We start from the raw sequence: 18813 nt of genomic DNA on the forward strand, positions 1-18813 counted from the left end.
TCACCACTGTCCCACTGAAACAGGAAGAGAGTTGATAAAAGGGGGGGAAATCCTTCCCGCATTGTCAGCCATTGCTTAGGACATGAACAAGGCTCCACCATCCCCCTTCAGCATGCCGGTGGCTGGAATAGCTATTTAATTGTGTTTCTATAACTTAACTTTTATTTTATTTTTTAACAAGGCGAGGTTGTTGGAAGGTCACTCAGCCTCTAAACTGGAGGATCAGTGAACTGTGTTTTGTCCAGTCCCTACTTTTTGTCTCTGTCCAAGTTGGGTGGCTCTACTGGAAGTTAGAGTAGCCACCAACATAGCTCTCAGGATCATATGAAAGCCTTCCCATTATGTCAGGGCACAGTCCACAAGTAAGGGCTTTTATTATTAAAATGCAAAAACACAAGCTAGTGCATAAATATTCTTCCTGGGCAAATACCACATCTTTCAAATCTTTGCGTATTCAGGTATCAATAAATTCTCTATAAATATGTAACTACTACTGGCCTCCTGCATTCTGCTTCTACCTAGGTTAATCCCCATTCCTCAAGAAAGAGATCTGAAATTGTCCTAAGTGAAAGCAGATCTCACATTGGAAATCCTCCCAGCACCTCTCTCTAGGGCATAGATCCAACATTACTGACTGTTGATTTGAAATGACTGAACACTAGATGCAAAAGAGGAAAACCATTTTATTAGGAGGCATATTGCAGACTGGAAGTAATGGGTGGTCAGTTCTGCCATCAAAAAACCAAACAGGAACATACACACCAGAAGCCATGGCTGCATTCAAACTACTCGCCCTCTGCACTATCATTCGCCTTTAGCATGACACAAGCTACATGCTTCACTGCCAAACAATGCACATTAATAAAGCCACAACTCAGTGCCTGAACGTCATCTTCCCGCTCCACCTCCGCTGGCACCTAAGGTCCAGGTCCAGGTCCCCCAATGGCCATGTGATTCATAGGTTCCATGATGGGTCTAGTTGTGAGCACCTGATCTAGATCCTTGACAAAGGGACAAGTGATCCACTAATTGGCAGAAACCTTATTCTACTCTTTCACCTGATTGTAGTGTGATACAGCATGGCCACAGGGCAGCAGGAGACAGTTAGAAGGGAGCCTTATTCCCTGCAAGCGGAAGAAAGTTTGCTATAGATTAACTAGAGAACCTGACGCCAATTAGAGCACTTGAAGCCAATTAGAGCACATGCAGTCAGTCCATTATAAAGCCCCTCTGCTTCAATCAGGGAGTTGGAACAGAAAGGATTGGTGTTGGAGCAGAGAATAGTTTGAAGGAAAGCAGAGGACAGTCTGGAGAAGTGCTGTGGTGGGCTAAGAAGTCCTAGACCCTAGGTAAGGGGCACCTGGCTTGTGCAGAGGGAGGGCAGGAAGCCCCCCCCCTCAAGCTGAAAGGCAAGAGAGGGAAGTAGCCTAGGGGAAGGAACTGTCAGTTCAAGTGGTTCACCACTATCCTCAGGGCCCCTGGGCTGGGACCTGGAGTAGAGGGTGGGCCCAGGTCCCTCCCTCTCCACTCCTTCCCTTTAGGACACTAGTGGGGCAATAATATTCCAATTTAGGGGCAAGAGATGGTGCCGTGAACCCGGCCCCCCCCCAAAGAAGAGGGAGCGTGAGACCCATCATAATAGTGCCAGCAATCTGCCACAGTAGGAAACCTTCATCGACTATACTGTGTCCTGACACTGCATAGCAGTGCTGGATCCTGCCGTAAGCAAGGCCTTCAGAGATTCACTGGTGCATTTTTTGACTGTTTGGCACAATTCAAATCAACCTAATGCACTCCTCATTCTAGAGAATCAGCAGAGTCTTCATCTCCGCTTTGGACTCCATGTACTTTCTTGGTTTCTTCATAGTTGAGATACAGTTGATGGGCAGGTCACAGTTCTCTGTATGATAATGCGTATCCAGGTGTGTGTGAGTGATACGTCCAGCAAAATAAGTTACAGTCATTTTAAATGTGCCTATGGCTTCTGGATGGCCAGATAAGGCCCCTGGGATCCTTTTATGCCTAAGGGATGAGCTCCCAGCTGTCATTCACAAAGAGTGGCATCTACAACATGATCTGCGAGATCCAGTAGTGAAAGGAGGGAAGACTGAATTTATCAGCTGCCGTGGTGCAGTTGAGGGTGCTCATCCACCCACCAAATTAACTGTGACTGCTTACAGAGACCACACAGAGTTCTAGGCCTCTAGCAGTGGCAGTGCACAGTTAGGAATTCAATTATTAACCCTGTGTCCTCTGAGTACAAGCCTAGTTGTTAGCCAAGTATGTGTCTAATTAATTAGTAGGAGCTATTTTAACACAGATCTTCTGACACCATCTTGTGGTTCACTGGTGAGTATGTAACATCAATTAAGACTCCTTTAGGCATCAACAGTATGGGTGCAAGTTAGTGCAGGAGTGGGGTCTAATTTATACTTCACCTCAGAATCTGGCACTCTAAGGTTTGGATCTCCAGTCAGTGTAATTTTTTCAATTCAGTCCCTAAATGCTACCAACTGCTGGAGATCTGCAGTGCAAATCTATGGTATCATATCTCCCACAGACTAGTAAGATGAAGGGATTCTTTGTTCTGATGTATGCAGGACGAATTACTTAAATCCAATGAGCAAAAACAAAGAAACTTTCAGTGCCACATATTCCCCTGTTCCTCCCTAGCATTTGTGTAAAGTAAATAAATGTCTTCCTAATAAGTACTTCATAGGCGTGTGCACTTCAGAATATCTAAATCAGTGCTATAAACTGTCACCTGTATTATTAGAGAGAAATAAGCACAAGATCTGACATACGCAGGAACTCTATATGCTTACTTATAAAATCAGGGCTTGGCTACACTCGAAATTCAAAGCGCTGCAGTGGCAGCGCTTTGAAGTGTGAGTGTGGTTGCGGCGCCAGCGCTGGGAGAGAGCTCTCCCAGTGCTGCACGTACTCCACCTCCTCTTGGGGATTAGCTCCCAGCGCTGCAGCACTGTTTACACTGGCGCTTTACAGCATTGTATCTTGCAGCGCTCAGGGGGGTGTTTTTTTCACACCTCTGAGCGAGAAAGTTGCAGCGCTGTAAAGCGCCAGTGTAGCCAAGGCCTCAGTCTCTTTTAGCTTCAGAGATAGGCTAATTATTTAAAAATAACCAGTTTGACTCCTTAGAGACTCATTAATAACACATGCAATGCCTCCACTGCGTTAGGTGTGTAAGAAGTATGGGGCATGTGCTGGCAAGGTTACTTGTTTAGCCTACTCAGTCTTTGCATGAGCTTCTAAACACAAGCAGCTAAGACAGCTGCAGAAGCTGTACAACAAGAAATCTCTCTTACAGAAGGTTTTTGTTACCTGCCCTTTCCCCCCAAGACTTACAAGACTAAATTTATGAACATGACATTATTTTATCATTAAGTCTAAGAGAGGAAATAGAAATCTGATCCCACTTCACTAGTAAGATCTGTTAGTTAGATGTTGGTCTGTTTTGAGGAAGCATAGTTTGATGCAATCAATTTGATGCTTTTGGGCTGATCTGGATAACATGATCAGCTTTCTCAGGGGCAGCAACTGAAGTGAGATTCAGAATGGGGCAATTTGTATTTGTGTGTCTATGTAAATTGACTTGGGTCTGGACTGATAAGCATTGTTTGTAAATGTGTTACTTAATAAATAACAACCATAATAATAATAGCAAAACAATAATAAAATTGGTAGCTTTTATACCCACATAGCACCTAGTTATAGGAATTCCATTTTCAAGCATGAAGCTTTACCACATCCATGTATTATACCAGTTTTTCAAATGGGTAAACTGAGGCACTGAGCAGGTAAGTACCATACATAGCAAGTCAATGTCAATGTCAGGAATAGGAGCCAGGAGTGTTAATTGCCTGTTTCCTACTCCACATTGCCTCCCAACAGAGTCACTACAAAAATATGTTCTCTATTACCAATAGAAGAAAATCAGATAAAGTCAGAAAGAAATGAATCCAGCCGCTCGGTTACTCAGAAGCTCTCTATATTCACTCCAGTTCAGTTCTGGTGATTAAAACTGAGCAGGTACCATGGTCACCCAACAAGTGGATGGCAGTACACTGCCTTTAAAAAGAAGAAAAGGAAAATGAACTTCTGACCTTTGGTGAGAGGCCAAGAAATGGAGGACTGGGTGGGGTGAATAGGAGATACGAGAGTGCTCATTGGGCATGTCCATTCAATGTGATGTCACTGACCTCGGACTGTGGTTAGGCTGGAGCATGGGAAATGACTAAAGACCAAGGAGGAAGTGGAATTTGTGGGCCCTGAGCACACAGTCTGTCCTCCTCATCAGATGTTCCGGATTTGATTTCGGTTACGGACATGAGAAGAAAAAAGCCTTTACAAGTATTTTGCCAAACAGGAACCATTTTACTTAGTTCTTTGTCATCTGCATATAGGAAAGACAGACTCTGGCACTGCAAGGTTGTTGTTTTGTTTTTACCTCTACTTATGTGTGAGAGGGCACTTTGCACGAGGGAGACAAACATGCTTATAAGGGGGCAGGCTGGTCTCCAACACTGAAGAGTGGCAGTGTTGGGTTAATTGATGTGGCATGAGCTAGACCTACACCCAGCCCTTGCAGTGCTGGGATGGCTGCACCTGTGGGAAAGCACTGGCTATCTTTGTGGAACAGCTGTAGCATAGGTGCCTCCCCATAGCCACTACAAGCAAGATGCTTTTAAAGGCATTCAGCTTGCAGGAGCCTCTAGTGCCCCTCTTCCCCATCCCCAGAGTGACTCAGTTTAATCAAAGATACAATTTCAAGACCTTAATTTCTTATGTCAAAGGAGATTCTCTCTAAGAATGAAACTCAGCACAACGCTTCTGCATCGTGTCAGTCGCATCTATGTCTTTGTCCAAGGACCTCTACATGGGGATGAATTTCACCCTCAGAGAATTAAGAAGGGGGTGGAGGGTTTTAACTGAAAACACCCAAAGATCACGCATAAAAAATTAAAGTTTTGCTCTACAAGAAATACCATTTGTAAGTAAAAAAAGCATCCATATGGTTAAACAGGTTATCTCCACTCCCCCACAAGTAATGACTTAGATGAGGATGATAATATTCAGCCTGATCATCTGTTTTTTTAACAGGATATTTATCTCGAGCTTTCAAGAGTGTCATTATTTTTGAGGGGAAAAAACCACAAGCAGGAAGTCAGCAACTATCATACGATGTTGATGTTGTAGCAGAGGGTTCAGAGTGTCTTTCTGAAAGTTAACAATCCATTTAGGTTTTAGAGAAGCTGAAAATATAATGGGGCAGAGCCCCAGCTGCTGTAAATCAATGCAATTCCAATGGGGCCAGTGGAGCTGTGCTGAGGATTTGGCCCATTGTTTGCAACTACCAAAAATCACCTCATTTAAACTCCAGATCTGAATAAAAGACTATGAACATATCAAAGTTTTTTGCTTCAGATGTGGGCTCTGGCTCAGTATTAACAGCTTCAGTGAGCTTCACTCCATTGATTTAAAGCACTTGTGCATCTAAAAAGTTAGGACATTATCAATTTTTTATCACTTGCACAGGAAGCACAGCTGAGGTTAATGTTATTTATCCAGATGGCCACATTGACTTTAATGTAGAAGATCAAAGTGGCTGGGTTGGAGATTGTGTAACATCTATTCATAAGGACTATCATGGGTAAAACTTACCAAAGCCTAAAATTTTATGATCATTTTGCATGAGTACTCAGCATCACGAATCACACAATAAAACCCGTTCTCATAATGGGATTGGAGACAATAGTACCTTTAAATATATATCTTGATATATATTTAAACACCTTCTAAAATGTAACAGTACACAGACCTCTAAAGATATGCTTGAAATTTAGCTTTATCCTAATGAGTGAATCAATACAAGAAAGCAATGTGAAGATTGTTTAAGACGTGCTTTCCTGTAGTGCCCATTTTGGGGCTGTTAAGGAAAGGAAGCCAGTTGATTCCCCCCGCCACCACCACCATGGCAATATTTTGAAAGGTGAGGAGAGTCATAGCCTGGGGCTTATGACACCAGGGTTCATTTAGCTGCTTTACTTCAGACTCCCTATGTGACCCTGGGCTGGTCTCACAAAAGGGTCTCAGGGTTGTGACACTCAGCATAGTAATGCTCAACTTTTAGTGGCCTAGAAAAATCACAGGAACAGCACTGCGAGTCGCAAAGCCTGAGTTGGACACCGAGGCTCCCAATACAATGAGTAGGGAGAGCTAGGCACCTAGGAATGTGATCCACAAAAGCCGGTATGCTAGGTAGGGAGCTGCCTAAGCTAGCCAATGAGAGATACTGATGACAAAGGTGTGCATTAAGCCCCACCCCTCTCATAGAGATAGGCACCTAAATCTGAGCTGTAGGGAGGCGCCTAGCTCTGTCAGCAATCCATGAACAGGAGCCCCTCTCCTGCAGTGCCTAAGTCAACCAGGCATCTGCCTCCCTCCACACCAAGTAGGAGGTGGAGACCACTTTGTAACTTTTAGTCAAGTGGTTTGAGCACTTACTCACCTGGGATGTGGGAGACCCATGTTCAATATCCCTCCTCCCCTGCATGAGGGGGAGGAAGGATTTGAACAGGGGCCCTCCACCCCACTCAGTAGAGAGCTGTAACCTGTACCCTGAGAGCAGGATTATGCCCAAACCTTTGATCAGCCCAGCCTTTGGCCCCATGTTCCCATTTATGGCCTTCAAATCTGTTTCTGTACCAGTGAACAGTTGCCTGGAATTTTCTTGTAGTGGACTCTCCCCTATGCCAGTCCCCAGGGAGTAAGGCTGCAAATCTCATCTGGGTAAATAATGCTACCGGCAGCAGACAAGGGGAATTTGTGGTGGGGGTGGGAGGTTTTCTTTAAAATAAAAAGAAAATATTTTTTTTAACTTGTAGCCTTCCTTCTGAGGGTGCAAACTGCCTCTGAACGCAGCTGTTTGATAGCGTTACGGGGTTTGGATAGATCTTCTCTTCACAAAGTTCCATGGGACTTTCTTTTTTATGGAAACTCAAAGTTTTGGGTGATAAATAAACATTTGGGGTTTCAGTTTCATATCTCAAGGATTAAGGATGATTAAACAAAAGAGTGGTGCGGAGAGACATCCAGAAATGATTGTTTTTAACAAGGCCGGAACTTTGTCTGAAAACAGGATGACCCGCTGTAAGACGCCAGCAGATCCCCGCAGAGCTTTAGAAAAAACAAGCAGGGCGCCTGAATGTGCTTTTAAAACGCCCAGTAATAAAGAGGCATGTAGGATAAACAGGAAAAGAACACTCGACACTGTGAACAGCCTGGAGGTGGAAAGGCTGGGAAGAGTTCTGATCTGAAAACCTGATATGGTAACTGAAAGGAAAGATTTTCTTCACACACTACAGTACAAACTGACTGCACAAATGCAGTCTTCGTGCAGCTTGGAGTGGCAGCTTCCTACGGATTTCGATGTGTTTTTGTAATGGTAACAGAATTGAGTCTGTTGGAATACCATGTGGGGTCCATTGGTTTATTTCAGTGCAATAAGGAACACATGCAACACACTGCTACAGCTATTTCAAATTAGATCAAAATGAAGCTTTAAAAAACATTTTTAACTCAAAAGTCTATTGCTTTAGGATGGAGTTGTTATTGCTCTGTAATTAATTTGGTACCTTCTATGTACTGATCGTCCAGTGCAGTGTTGCCAGCTCTCGTGATTTTATCATAAGTCTCGTGATCTTTGGTGTTTTTCTTAATGACCCAGCTCCTCAAGTTATGGGATTTCCTCAGCTTCTTAGCTGTCATCTAAAAAAGAAAGTGTATTTCTAGCCTTCATGATTGTGGAGAAAAGCTTGAAAGTGTGAAGCAAATGCACTCCAAATTCTTAAACCAGAAGAGAAAGAAAATAACCTCCAAATGTATAATTAAAAAAACAAAAACCCTCAGGATTTTTAAGCCAATCACATGATTTTTGAGGCCTGACTCAAGATTTTTGGGGTGGGTAATAATAGTATTTTCTTTGTTTGTCTACAAAGGGGTTAATCCTGGAAATTACCAAGATTCCTATTACAACGCACTTAACATCAGTGCCGATGATTCATGATAGTAAGACCTATGGTCAGTAATGTCTTCAGAATTGGGCCCTGAGATTGCAAGTTCCATTAGGGACACAGAGTCCGTGTCTTCTTTTGTTCTGTTCAGGGCCAAATACACCCTTCAGATTGATTTAATAAAATTAAAAAAAACCCAAATAAATAAATAAGTAGGATTCATATGTGCCCAGCAGTTAATTCAGGCAGGGATTTTTATAGCCTGGTGTTAATGCGAACAGCGGAAGAATCAACTTGTGTGAAAAATAAAGAGCAATTTATAAAGTAAAGAAAGTTCTAACCAATATTGTGGTTTTCTATTCCTATAAACAAGTGGGAGCAAGAGAGAAAAAGAGATTATAGTTTATCACATCAGTAAGTTTTTACTCAACCTATTAAAACACTTTAAATGTAAAGTTCAAATTTATCAGCTTAGCTGTTCAAATACACACATCCCTTATGCACTCTGTATAAGGTATCATTATAGGGATGCCCCTCTGTTAAACTCTTACAAGCCCTCAGTTACTACTCCCGATTACATCAGATTGTTTTTGTGTCACCAGGCACCATGCTGCTTTTTAGGGAGATTCAAATTTATTGGAAGGTGTTTTTGAGCAGCATGTGCTTCAGATAATGGAAAACACAGTTACTCCTCACCCTCCTCTGTGTATTGATCAATCACTATAGGGTTGACAAACGTAGTATTGCCAACCTCAAGAGAGCAAAAATTTCAAGTCAAACCCTCAAAAGTCATGAGATTGGCCCCAAAAGTCATATTTCTTTAAAAAAAAATTTTTTTTAGTCTGTTTTTTTTTCTTTTTGACTCCTCTATATTCCTCAGCCAATATGTGAGTGATAAAAAGACTGAAAAGTCAACCTTTAATGCACACAAAATGATTACTTCTCCCTGGCTGCTCAGCTGGAGACTCCATTTAACCTCTCTTCCCCGCTCCCCCAAGACTGGGGAACTGCTGTCCATTTCCTATTACTGTCTGGACCTAGCAGAAGCACTTCTCTGCCTCCTGCTGCCCTGGGACTTCTCTATCTGGAACCCAGCAGCACCACTTCCATGACTCCCTCCACCCTGCCTTCCTCTGGCCCATGTTCCTCTCTCTGCTACAGGGCCATACATGAAGGCAGGATTCAGTGTCAGGATAGATTCATAGATCCACAGATTCCCAGGCCTGACAAGACCATTGTGATCATCTAGTCTGATGCCCTCTATAACACAGGCCATAGAACTTCCCCAAAATAATTCCAAGAGAAGATCTTTTAGAAAAACATCCAATATTGATTTTAAAATGGTCAGTGATGGAGAATCCACTATGACCCTTCGACAGTTGCTCCAATTGTTATTTACTCTCACCATTAAAATGTATGCCTTATTTCCAGTCTGAATTTGTCTAGTTTTTTTAATCAAAATGTTCTGTGATACCAACTCAAATGCCTTACAGAAGTCTAAGTATATTACATCAACACTATTACCTTTATCAACCAAACTTGTAATCACATTAAAAAAAAAAGATATTAAGTTAGTTTGACAGGATGTATTTTCCTTAAACGTGTATTGATTTGCATTAATTACATTACCCTCCTTTAATTCTTTATTAATTGATTCTCATATCAGCCGCTCCATTATCTTGCCTGGGATTGATGTCAGGCTGACAGGCCTATAATTACCTGGGTCGTCTCATTTACCCATTTTAAAAATTGGAAAACATTAGCTGTCTTCCATTCTTCTGGAACTTCCCCAGTGCTCCAAGCTTATTGAAAATCAACATTAATGCTCCAGTCTGCTCTTTTAAAACTCTTAGATGCGAGTTATCTCAACTGCTGCTTTAAAAATGCCTAGCTTTAGTAGCTTCTATTTAACATCTTCCAGAGATATTAATGGAGTGGACAGAGTGTGATCATCACCACATGATGAGTCTATATAATCTGTTTTTCCCCCCAATACAGAAGTTATTTATTGAATACTTCTGGCTTTTCTGCATTATTATTGATAATTCTAACATTTCCATCTAGTAATGGACCAATACCATTCTCAGGAGTTTTTTTTCCCCTATCATATTTAAAAAACTCCTTCTTATTGTCCTTAATAATGTTGGCCATACATTTCTCCTTGTATCTCTTTGCTTTCCTTATCTATTTTCTACAATAACTAACTTCTGATTTATATTCATAACTAACAAGTTCCCCCTTTTTCCATTATCTATATCTATAGATCTAGATAGATAAATTTTTTTATACTTCCCCTCTAAGCCATGTCAGCTTTTTTAAAAACTAGTACAGCCTTCTTTCTTGATTTTGGTGCTGTGACTTTTTGGGTTTCTAGTAAAGTATGCTTAAAAAATTCCAAATTATTATTCATATCTTTCTAATTAAATTCTTCCACCCCGTTGATGGGGCTCATAATTATTTTCAGCTTTGTGAAACTGGCCCTATTAAAGCACCAAGTATATTTATTACTGGTCTGGACCTAATTCTGCTTGCACATTATAAATATGATCAAGTCATGATCACTTGGTACCTCAGCTACCATTAATTTTTAGCTCTGTGATCAGTTTCTATCTGTTAAGTAAAGGTCTAATAAAGAATTCCCTCACATTGGCTGAAAAACTTTTTGAGTTGGGAAATTGTCATCTAGAATGTTTAGAAATTCCAAGGATGTTTCAGTACTGGCAATGTGAGACTTCCAGCATTCAAGATCATAAGTATTCAAGATCATTTTCTTCCAAGTTATCAGTGACTCAGAAACAGGTAATTCTATCTTTGACACAGAATCCCACTCCCCCTCCCCTTTTGCCCTCTTGATCCTTCCTAAACAGGCTATAACCATTAATTTTAACATTCCAGTTGTGCAAATCACCCCACCAGGTTTCAATAATATCAACAAGATCAAATTTGTGCTCATAAATGAGCAATTCTAGTTCCTCCTGTTTGTTACCCAACCTCCTAGCATTGGTGTTTAGGCGATTCAATAATTTCTTCTTTGGTTCCTTGATTAAATTTGTTCTCAACAGCTCAATGTTGTGCTGAGTGCTCATATCTTCCCTATTTTTACCCTACTTGTTTGATAGTAGTTTGATACCATCCTGACTACTCTAGCAAGCCTGTCCCTGAGGAGATTGGTTCCCTTTCTACTGAGGTGGAGACCATCCAAAATATATAGCCGTATTTCCCCATAGAAGGAGGACCAATGTTTCACAAAATCAAACCCCCACCCTTCACCACTTACCTAGCCAATGGTTCACTTCTGGATCTTTTACCTTCCTTCACTCATGGGACAGGGAGGATTTCTGAGAAGATCACTTGGACATTCTTCTTCTTCAACATGCTTCTGAGTTCCCTAAAGTCATGTATTATCTGCAAGATACCCCATGACTCAGTGTCATTGGGGCCAAAGTAAACCATTACCAATAGATCCTTGCCAGTCAGCTTCAGAATCTTAGAGTGATATCTCATGCCTTGGCTCCAGAAAGGGAGCACACTGTCCCGTTGTCTGCCTGTCCTTGCAGAAAGTTCTTCAAGTCTTCTGAGTAGTAAATCTCCAATAAGGATCACTTGTATTCCTTGGATAGTTGGAAAACTTTGTGGGCAAGGTTGATTTTCTTACAAATTTGGGCAGAGCTGCCATCCACATGTATGTTCCATACATCTCTCTGTTCCCTTGGATCTGCTGGATCTTGAGATATATCTTCCAGAGTTTCCATGTCGAGTTCTAGTATTGATTTGAAACTTCTAGCTGTGTGGAATTCTTCTCAGTCCTCTTCTCTCTGGTGGCCGCAGCCTGCCTATCTTCATCTGTGTCCAGCCGTGCAGAATGCCACTGTGACCTCTTGCCTCTGGTTGTTACAAACTGCCAGGCCTCCTCTCTGATTTCCTTTCTCTCTGACTTCTTGGTGGCCAGCTCCATATTTCTTTGAACCTGAACCTGGTTGTCTAGGAACAAATCAGCTTCTCTGATCTCAGTAGCATAATTTGCCCTCCAACCCATAGAATCAGAATATCAGGGTTGGAAGGGACTTCAGGAGGTCATCTAGTCCAACCCCCTGCTCAAAGCAGGACCAATTCCCAACTAAATCATCCCAGCCAGGGCTTTGTCAAGCCTGACCTTAAAAACCTCTAAGGAAGGAGATTTCACCACTTCCCTAGGTAACCCATTCCAGTGCTTCACCACCTTCCTAGTGAAAAAGTTTTTCCTAATATCCAGCCTAAACTTCCCCCACTGCAACTTGAGACCATTACTCCTTGTTCTGTCATCAGGTACCACTGAGAACAGTCTAGATCCATCCTCTTTGGAACCCCCTTTCAGGTAGTTGAAAGCAGCTATCAAATCCGCCCTCATTCTTCTCTTCTGCAGACTAAACAATCCCAGTTCCCTCAGCCTATCCTCATAAGTCATGTGCTCCAGCCCCCTAATAATTTTTGTTGCCCTCCGCTGGACTCTTCCTAGTTTTTCCACATCCTTCTTGTAGTGTGGGGCCCAAAACTGGACACAGTACTCCAGATGAGGGCTCATCAATGTCAAATCCAATAATCTTTTCCTCCAACACAGCTCCCAAGTTGCATTTCATGAACAGGAAATCCCATCTGGCTTCAGGGAGAGAACATGGCATGTTTTTTTGCAGGTTACCACCGTTCCATCACTGGCCATCTTGATATCACACATAGTACCGATCCTGGAAGGAAAGCTTCTCACACTCCTGCTCCAAACTCTCTCTGAAACTCTCCTGTTAGCTGCCCTCGAGTTCACCTAGCAAGTAACATTTTATACCAAGTCTTCCCGATTTAGCTTAGTCTGAATCCTCAGCCCCAAGGCTCTTGCACAGAGCTTTGCCTGCATGCTCAGCCCTGAAAACGGTGGGCTCAGAGGAGAGTATCATGTCCTTGTGACAGCTCCTCCTGCCACACAAAAATTCTGTGACTCTCAATTATTTCATGAGAGTTGGCAACACTGTATTCCACTGGCTCTCTGACGGGTCTGCCTTCATCACCACTAGATAGGGGGGAGCTGCCATTCTATCCTCTTCATCTCCCACCCCATCACTGCCCTCTTCTCCTCCCCGGCCTTCCTTCTTCCCCTCACATCTCCCTCAGCCTCCCTCCTGCTCCATATCCCCGTGCACCCCATTCCCCTGCACCTGCTAAATCTGCCTCATACTAATGCCACTGCCCTGCTTCCCCTCACTCTTCCCATGTATCTTTCAGTGTCTCTGCTGCTCCTCACAGTCCCTGAATCCTGTCTAGCCCCACGAAACACAGAGTGGCAGCCCTTTTGCCAGTGGACACAGCCTCAAGCTGATTAGAAACAGAGGGAGGTGGCAGCCAACTGTATCAGCCTTAATATGCAGCTACAGGGAAACGGTGGCCATCTTGCTGGCTTCAGCCCCATTAACAGTAATAGGAGATGGTGGCCATTTTGAATAAGGGAAAATTCATGAATTGGCACCTTTCATCATGTTTTCATGAGACAGGTAAAAAACACCCCAAAATCTCTAGAGTTGCAAAAAAATCATGAGAGTTGGCTATACAGTAAACAGCAGTTTTATTTCAGTTACTGAAGGTACAGGAATTTGTAGCATCCAAATTCTAAGAGATATATTTTCAAGGCATGTGTATACAAGTGATTTGCAAAGTTGTACATGAGCAAATGTGGGCCACAATTTGAAAAAGTACACAAAATTCTGCTTCCCTGAACACAGTAGGAATAAATAACAGCAGTTTGCTTGTTCAGAAATCCAAGCCTGCTTTCCATCCAGTCCTGTGCCACAAGGAGCTCTGTCTCTGCTCCCTCTCAAGGCCATGCTATTAGTGCTTCTCTGGCTATCACCTTGCTTTCTGGATTCTTTCTGCTTCTGACACACAGACATGCAGAGCTTTACCAGTCAATGCCCCAGCCCTTGCATTTTCCATCAGTGCCAGGATAACCCCTCTCATTCTTCCTGAGTTTGTTCTTGATGAGGCCTTCCTACATGGACCAACGCTTTGGGCAGTGGCTTCTATGGTTTCAGCTATCTTATTCCATAAAGGAGCCCAATTGCTTCTTCCAGTCAGCCTGAATAAAGAGTGGCTAGCACTCCCATCAGCTTCAGTGAGGGTTGTGATTGCCCAAAGATCAAAGACACACCTACTGGTAGCCACCAACACCCTCCATGACAGCAACACTTTAGTTTCAAAATCGTTACCCATTTCTGACTTTTTTGTTTTATACCACCCAATAATAGTTGTGATGAAGAGAAAAATCTCCTTCCAACAGGAAGAAATAAAATGAAATTTCTAAACACTTGGGAGCTAACTCTACACCGATTAAGCTGGATAATACCACCATCTATTTTGTTTAGGGTTGTTTATGTAATTATTGGAATTTTCTCCCCATAAAAGCTCTAAGTGCACACATTCGGTTTGGCAGTGTGGGACATTGGACTGGGACTCAGGAGACCTGGGTTCAATTCTCTGCTCTGCCACTGACCCATTGGGTGATATTGGGAAAGTTACTGTTGCTCTGTGCCTCAGTTTCTTCATCTCCAAAATAGCAATGACACTGAACTGCTTTGTAAAGCTCTGAGATCTACTGATGAAAAGTGCTTTATAAGAACTAGAAATTCTTCTTCTAAGATAGAGATGAATATAAAAATATAAGCTATTTTGGGGAGGGGGCAAGAGTGGATGTTTGATGGAAGAACCTTAGGAATTTTATTCTGCTACAAGATGTTCTGTTTTCACTGCTTATCATCATCTTATCCTTTCACAATGGTTGAAGAAAATGCTAAGCTGTACACAGAGCTGTCAGAACCGTGACAGCCTGATCGAAAAAAAAAAAAAAAAGGGACTTCAGAATCAGCGTGAGATCTTAAATGTCTCATTGAAAAAACAAAGCAAAAGACTTCTTCATAAGTGAGAGCTGCTTTAAACACTGCCTTAAAATGAATGCAAAATAAGTGAGACTTGGCAGGTCTCTATTCATATCACAGTAATATCAAAGGCGCGGAGCAGGAAGAGCAGCTTTTGAAACGTAGCATGTAACAGAGGATAACATGTTAATTTTAAGCTTGCAAATGAATAGTTCAGGGACTTGGTCGAATGTCTGAAATTTCCTACTATTCTTTTCCATAGCTCAGTCATAGGTCTGAAGTAGTTACATTTTAGTTTGTCCCACTTTATTTTAACAGTTGACTGATACTTGCTGAGGCCATTATCAGCCAGTGCCTTCTTGGCCAGTTCCAGGGTCTGAGGGGGGCAGACTGCTGGACACAGGCAACATTTGACTGACCAAAAAGATGTGTTTTTACAGGGAGATAGCTCGCCAACTTGAGCTATTTCACTTTGTAAAATCCTAGTGGAGACAAGGCAGTAAAACTTTTATCCTAATGCAGTCGAATTTAACTTCGGGTGGGGGTTAACTATTGTAGCCACACTGATAAAAAAAATTCCTGAACCTTGTCTCTGCAAGGCTTTTTACAGTGAGATACATAACCCAAGTTAGCAATCTCAATGTGAAAACTCACTTTAATTCGGCAGTAAAGACATAGCCATAGAACCAGACTCTTTACAGTACCTTAGACATTCTTCTGGCTCTTTTCTCCTATCTTTTAGATCTCACTCAACAACAGCCATATATAAACAAACCTTCCCTCTTCACACAGTGGGTACTGGCCTTGTTATTTTTGCTGATGGCAGCACCATGCTCTGTTTTCTTTGTGGGCATCCCTTGAGATTTTACCTCTCCAGGAGAGAGATAATGTTGCACAGATGGTAACTTTAGAGAAGGGGAAATTAATTACCTTGCAATTCTGTTTCTCTGATGAGATCATCTGGCTGGATTCTCACACCCTCTCACACACACCCCTCCCCTGAAAGTTTGGTGCATATCCTTTTGGAGATATGCTTCCCTATTTTTTTTTTTAAATTTTCTCTGAGGCACATTCTTGATCTTGTGTCAATCGTCTTGAGTTTTCCTCCGGGGAGCTTCACCACCTGTTCAGTTGAAGAAACTGACTAGAACCCTCGGAGGGCAGCATTTAAACTCAGCAGTGGGCATTCCAAAACAACTAGAAGGGGATCTGACTTGTACAGAGTGGCTATGTACTATATTATAGCCTCCAATTACAGCCGCTGGGCACGTGAAATGGGAGGCAGCTTTCAACCCAAATCGGTTGGAGGCCATCAAGAGTGGAAGGAACACATATAAGAATACTTAGGATACATCTTTATTGCAGAGTTAGCCCAGGCTCTAACCCAGGTGGTGCCCTTAAACCCCTCGTCTACACAGAAAAAGCTCTCACCCAGATTTGAGGGTGCTTCAAGCATGGGCTAGCGTACACAGTTCAGGGTTTAAGGCTCAGTTTTGACCTCTGCCTGGGCTAGCAATCCACCTGTTTTGAAGTGAAGACAGACTATTTAAGCCTAGGTGCTGATAGTCCTCTAATGCCTTTCCACTGTTCCACCTGGGCTGCATTTTCCCATCCTCTCCCTCTCTACCTCCTCCCTTCTTCTGCACTGGAAGTCAATGACACTGGACTTAGTGTTTAAACCCCATGTTTGCCTGCAACATTTCTGCTGCACTTCCACAGCATCTGAACAGATGCCATCTGAGAAATTCTCCTCCCAGAGTGCTGCCAGCTGGCCAAGAGTTGACACCAAGGTTCTGGTGAACATCTGGTATGAAGTCAATTAGACCCATAATTGGGCAGATGTATCTGAAATCAGCAATTCTAGATCTCCAAGAAGTTGGCAGTGGAGGAGATTCAGCTGACAGACCTCAGTGCAGAGAGAAAATTCAAAACCCCAAGGACAGCATACAGGAAGACCAAGGATCAAAATGCCATGTCCAGCTCAGCAAAAGCATGCCCATTCAATGATGGGCCCTGCCCTGAGTACAGATCCATCATTTTTGCTGGGTGAGCTACTGGAGAATGAAGAAGGGGTAGAGGGAGTGGAGCAGCAAGGACTGGGGGCAGAGGGAGGAGGGGACATAGAGCTGATGTATACCTTCCACCCCTTCAACTGCTTTGGGGCACACCCATGAGTTTCTCTTACTTGACACCCAGGATATCTTTAGGAATGTAATGGGGGGACAGACTCAAGAGCAATAGGCAGAGGAACCAGCATCACTGCAGCCAGGCAAGAAGCAGTTATGCATGTCTGTTATTGCTATGGGGGGTATTACAAAATGAGAGAATGGGGCTTTGCCTGGTTATGACCAGTCTTAATCACGCATGCTGTGGGCTGGGCTTTGCCTGCAAAGCTTCAGTTGAGGGTTGAAGAATTGCTGTTTCCCCATCCTCCTCTCTCTCAGACCCAGTCACCTGTGATCTAAGATGAATTCTAAAAGCAGGGGGTGGGGGGATTTTAACATGCAAACAGTATGGTATTGTGGTATGCAGTGTTGCATGCATGCAAAGCAGGGAGCACTAGTACATGAACACAAATGCAGGGATGCCTATATATTTTGCTGGGGTGCTTTTTCCTCATACTGACACCCACCACCCAAACCACAACAAGCAAGGTTCAGGTTTTTATATAGATATAGCGATTATATAATAGAACAACATATAATCACTCACCATACTTTTGCTGTGGAGAAACTGGTCACAACAGCTGCAGAGCAGAGAAATGCAGAGGAATTGAGGAGTCCACATGTCAATGAGAGAAAAATTGCAACTTTTTACACCTGTGATGCAGAAAATTAAAGGAGAGACAGTCCCTCCCCAAACAGGACAAATGATGTTTTTCTGAGACATCTACACTAGTCGAGATGAATCCCCCTCCCCACTCAAGAATGCCATTGACTGTCAGTGAGAGGTACAAGAACCTTCAGGGGAGAAGAAAAAAAGGCCAGAGACAAACTGCTGCAGGAGATACACAGAGACTTTAACAGCTGGTTGTACAAGAGCCAGGCTGCAGCTGAGAAGATACTGGAGAGGACAGAGAAGATGTAGTGGACTATGTCACCCAGGACGATGCCATGAGGGAGTAGGACTGACAGCTGCAGTGGGGAGAGCAACAGTAACATAGGGAGCTGATGGAGTGGTGGCTTGGCATGATAGCTAGCAGGCAGTGGAAAGTGCCAGCCCGGATGCCAGCCCGCTCCCAGTCCAGCCTTCTCCAGTGGCCTCTCCTCCATGCTATCTCGCCCCGCAGCATCCCCCCAGGGTATTGGTAAGGTGGAATCAGTGGTGAAAACAGCTAACAGACTGTTACCCAAGGATGTTTCTTCTGGCATGGGATTGTTAAGCATTTCTGGCACACAGGAATACCTCATTACAGGGTTGCCAAAACATCCAATGCAGGCACTGGCGAAACAAAGGACCAAAACCCTGCTACCAGTGAGGAAAGATCTCTTGCAGCCAGCAGGATGGAGGTGCTGCTGAGAGGAGATGGCCAACAATCTGAGAAAGCAGGCACTAGAATATGACAGGTCTGCCCATGACCTACCATCCCTGGAGACTGGCATGATCTAGCCATTAGAGAGACACCAGAAGGGTGGAATAAATGAGTCATGAGGGATGCAGTGGCACCCAAGTCATATAAGGTGATTATGCCAGAGAGACAAGCGATCCAAAGGAACAGAAGTCAGCAGACACCACACCCAGAGAGAGCCCATAGAGACACAGAGATCATTCCAGAACAGAGAGGCAGAGAACTGTCCAGAGGCCAATCCCACAAGGGTGGGAGGAGACTCCACAGAAATAGTTTGCTGGACTTGGAGACACATGACAGAGACACAGAGAAAGATCGC

The 18813-nt window shown here is 43.2% G+C and overlaps 1 protein-coding gene across 1 annotated transcript in view; it reads right to left on the reverse strand.

Annotated features, from left to right (window-relative positions):
• Positions 1-778: 778 nt before the first annotated feature.
• Positions 779-18813, reverse strand: part of POC1B (POC1 centriolar protein B) — a 166756-nt gene continuing 148721 nt past the window's right edge. The window contains exons 11-12 of the mRNA XM_050935602.1: positions 7656-7788; positions 779-1124 (exon numbers count right to left, since the gene is read on the reverse strand). Of these exons, the coding sequence (XP_050791559.1) occupies positions 1105-1124; positions 7656-7788 (153 nt within the window). The 3' untranslated portion in view covers positions 779-1104. The remainder of the gene's footprint in view (positions 1125-7655; positions 7789-18813) is intronic.

This window comes from Gopherus flavomarginatus, chromosome 1 (assembly GCF_025201925.1).
Source record: "Gopherus flavomarginatus isolate rGopFla2 chromosome 1, rGopFla2.mat.asm, whole genome shotgun sequence".
NCBI classification, from domain to species: Eukaryota; Metazoa; Chordata; order Testudines; family Testudinidae; genus Gopherus; species Gopherus flavomarginatus.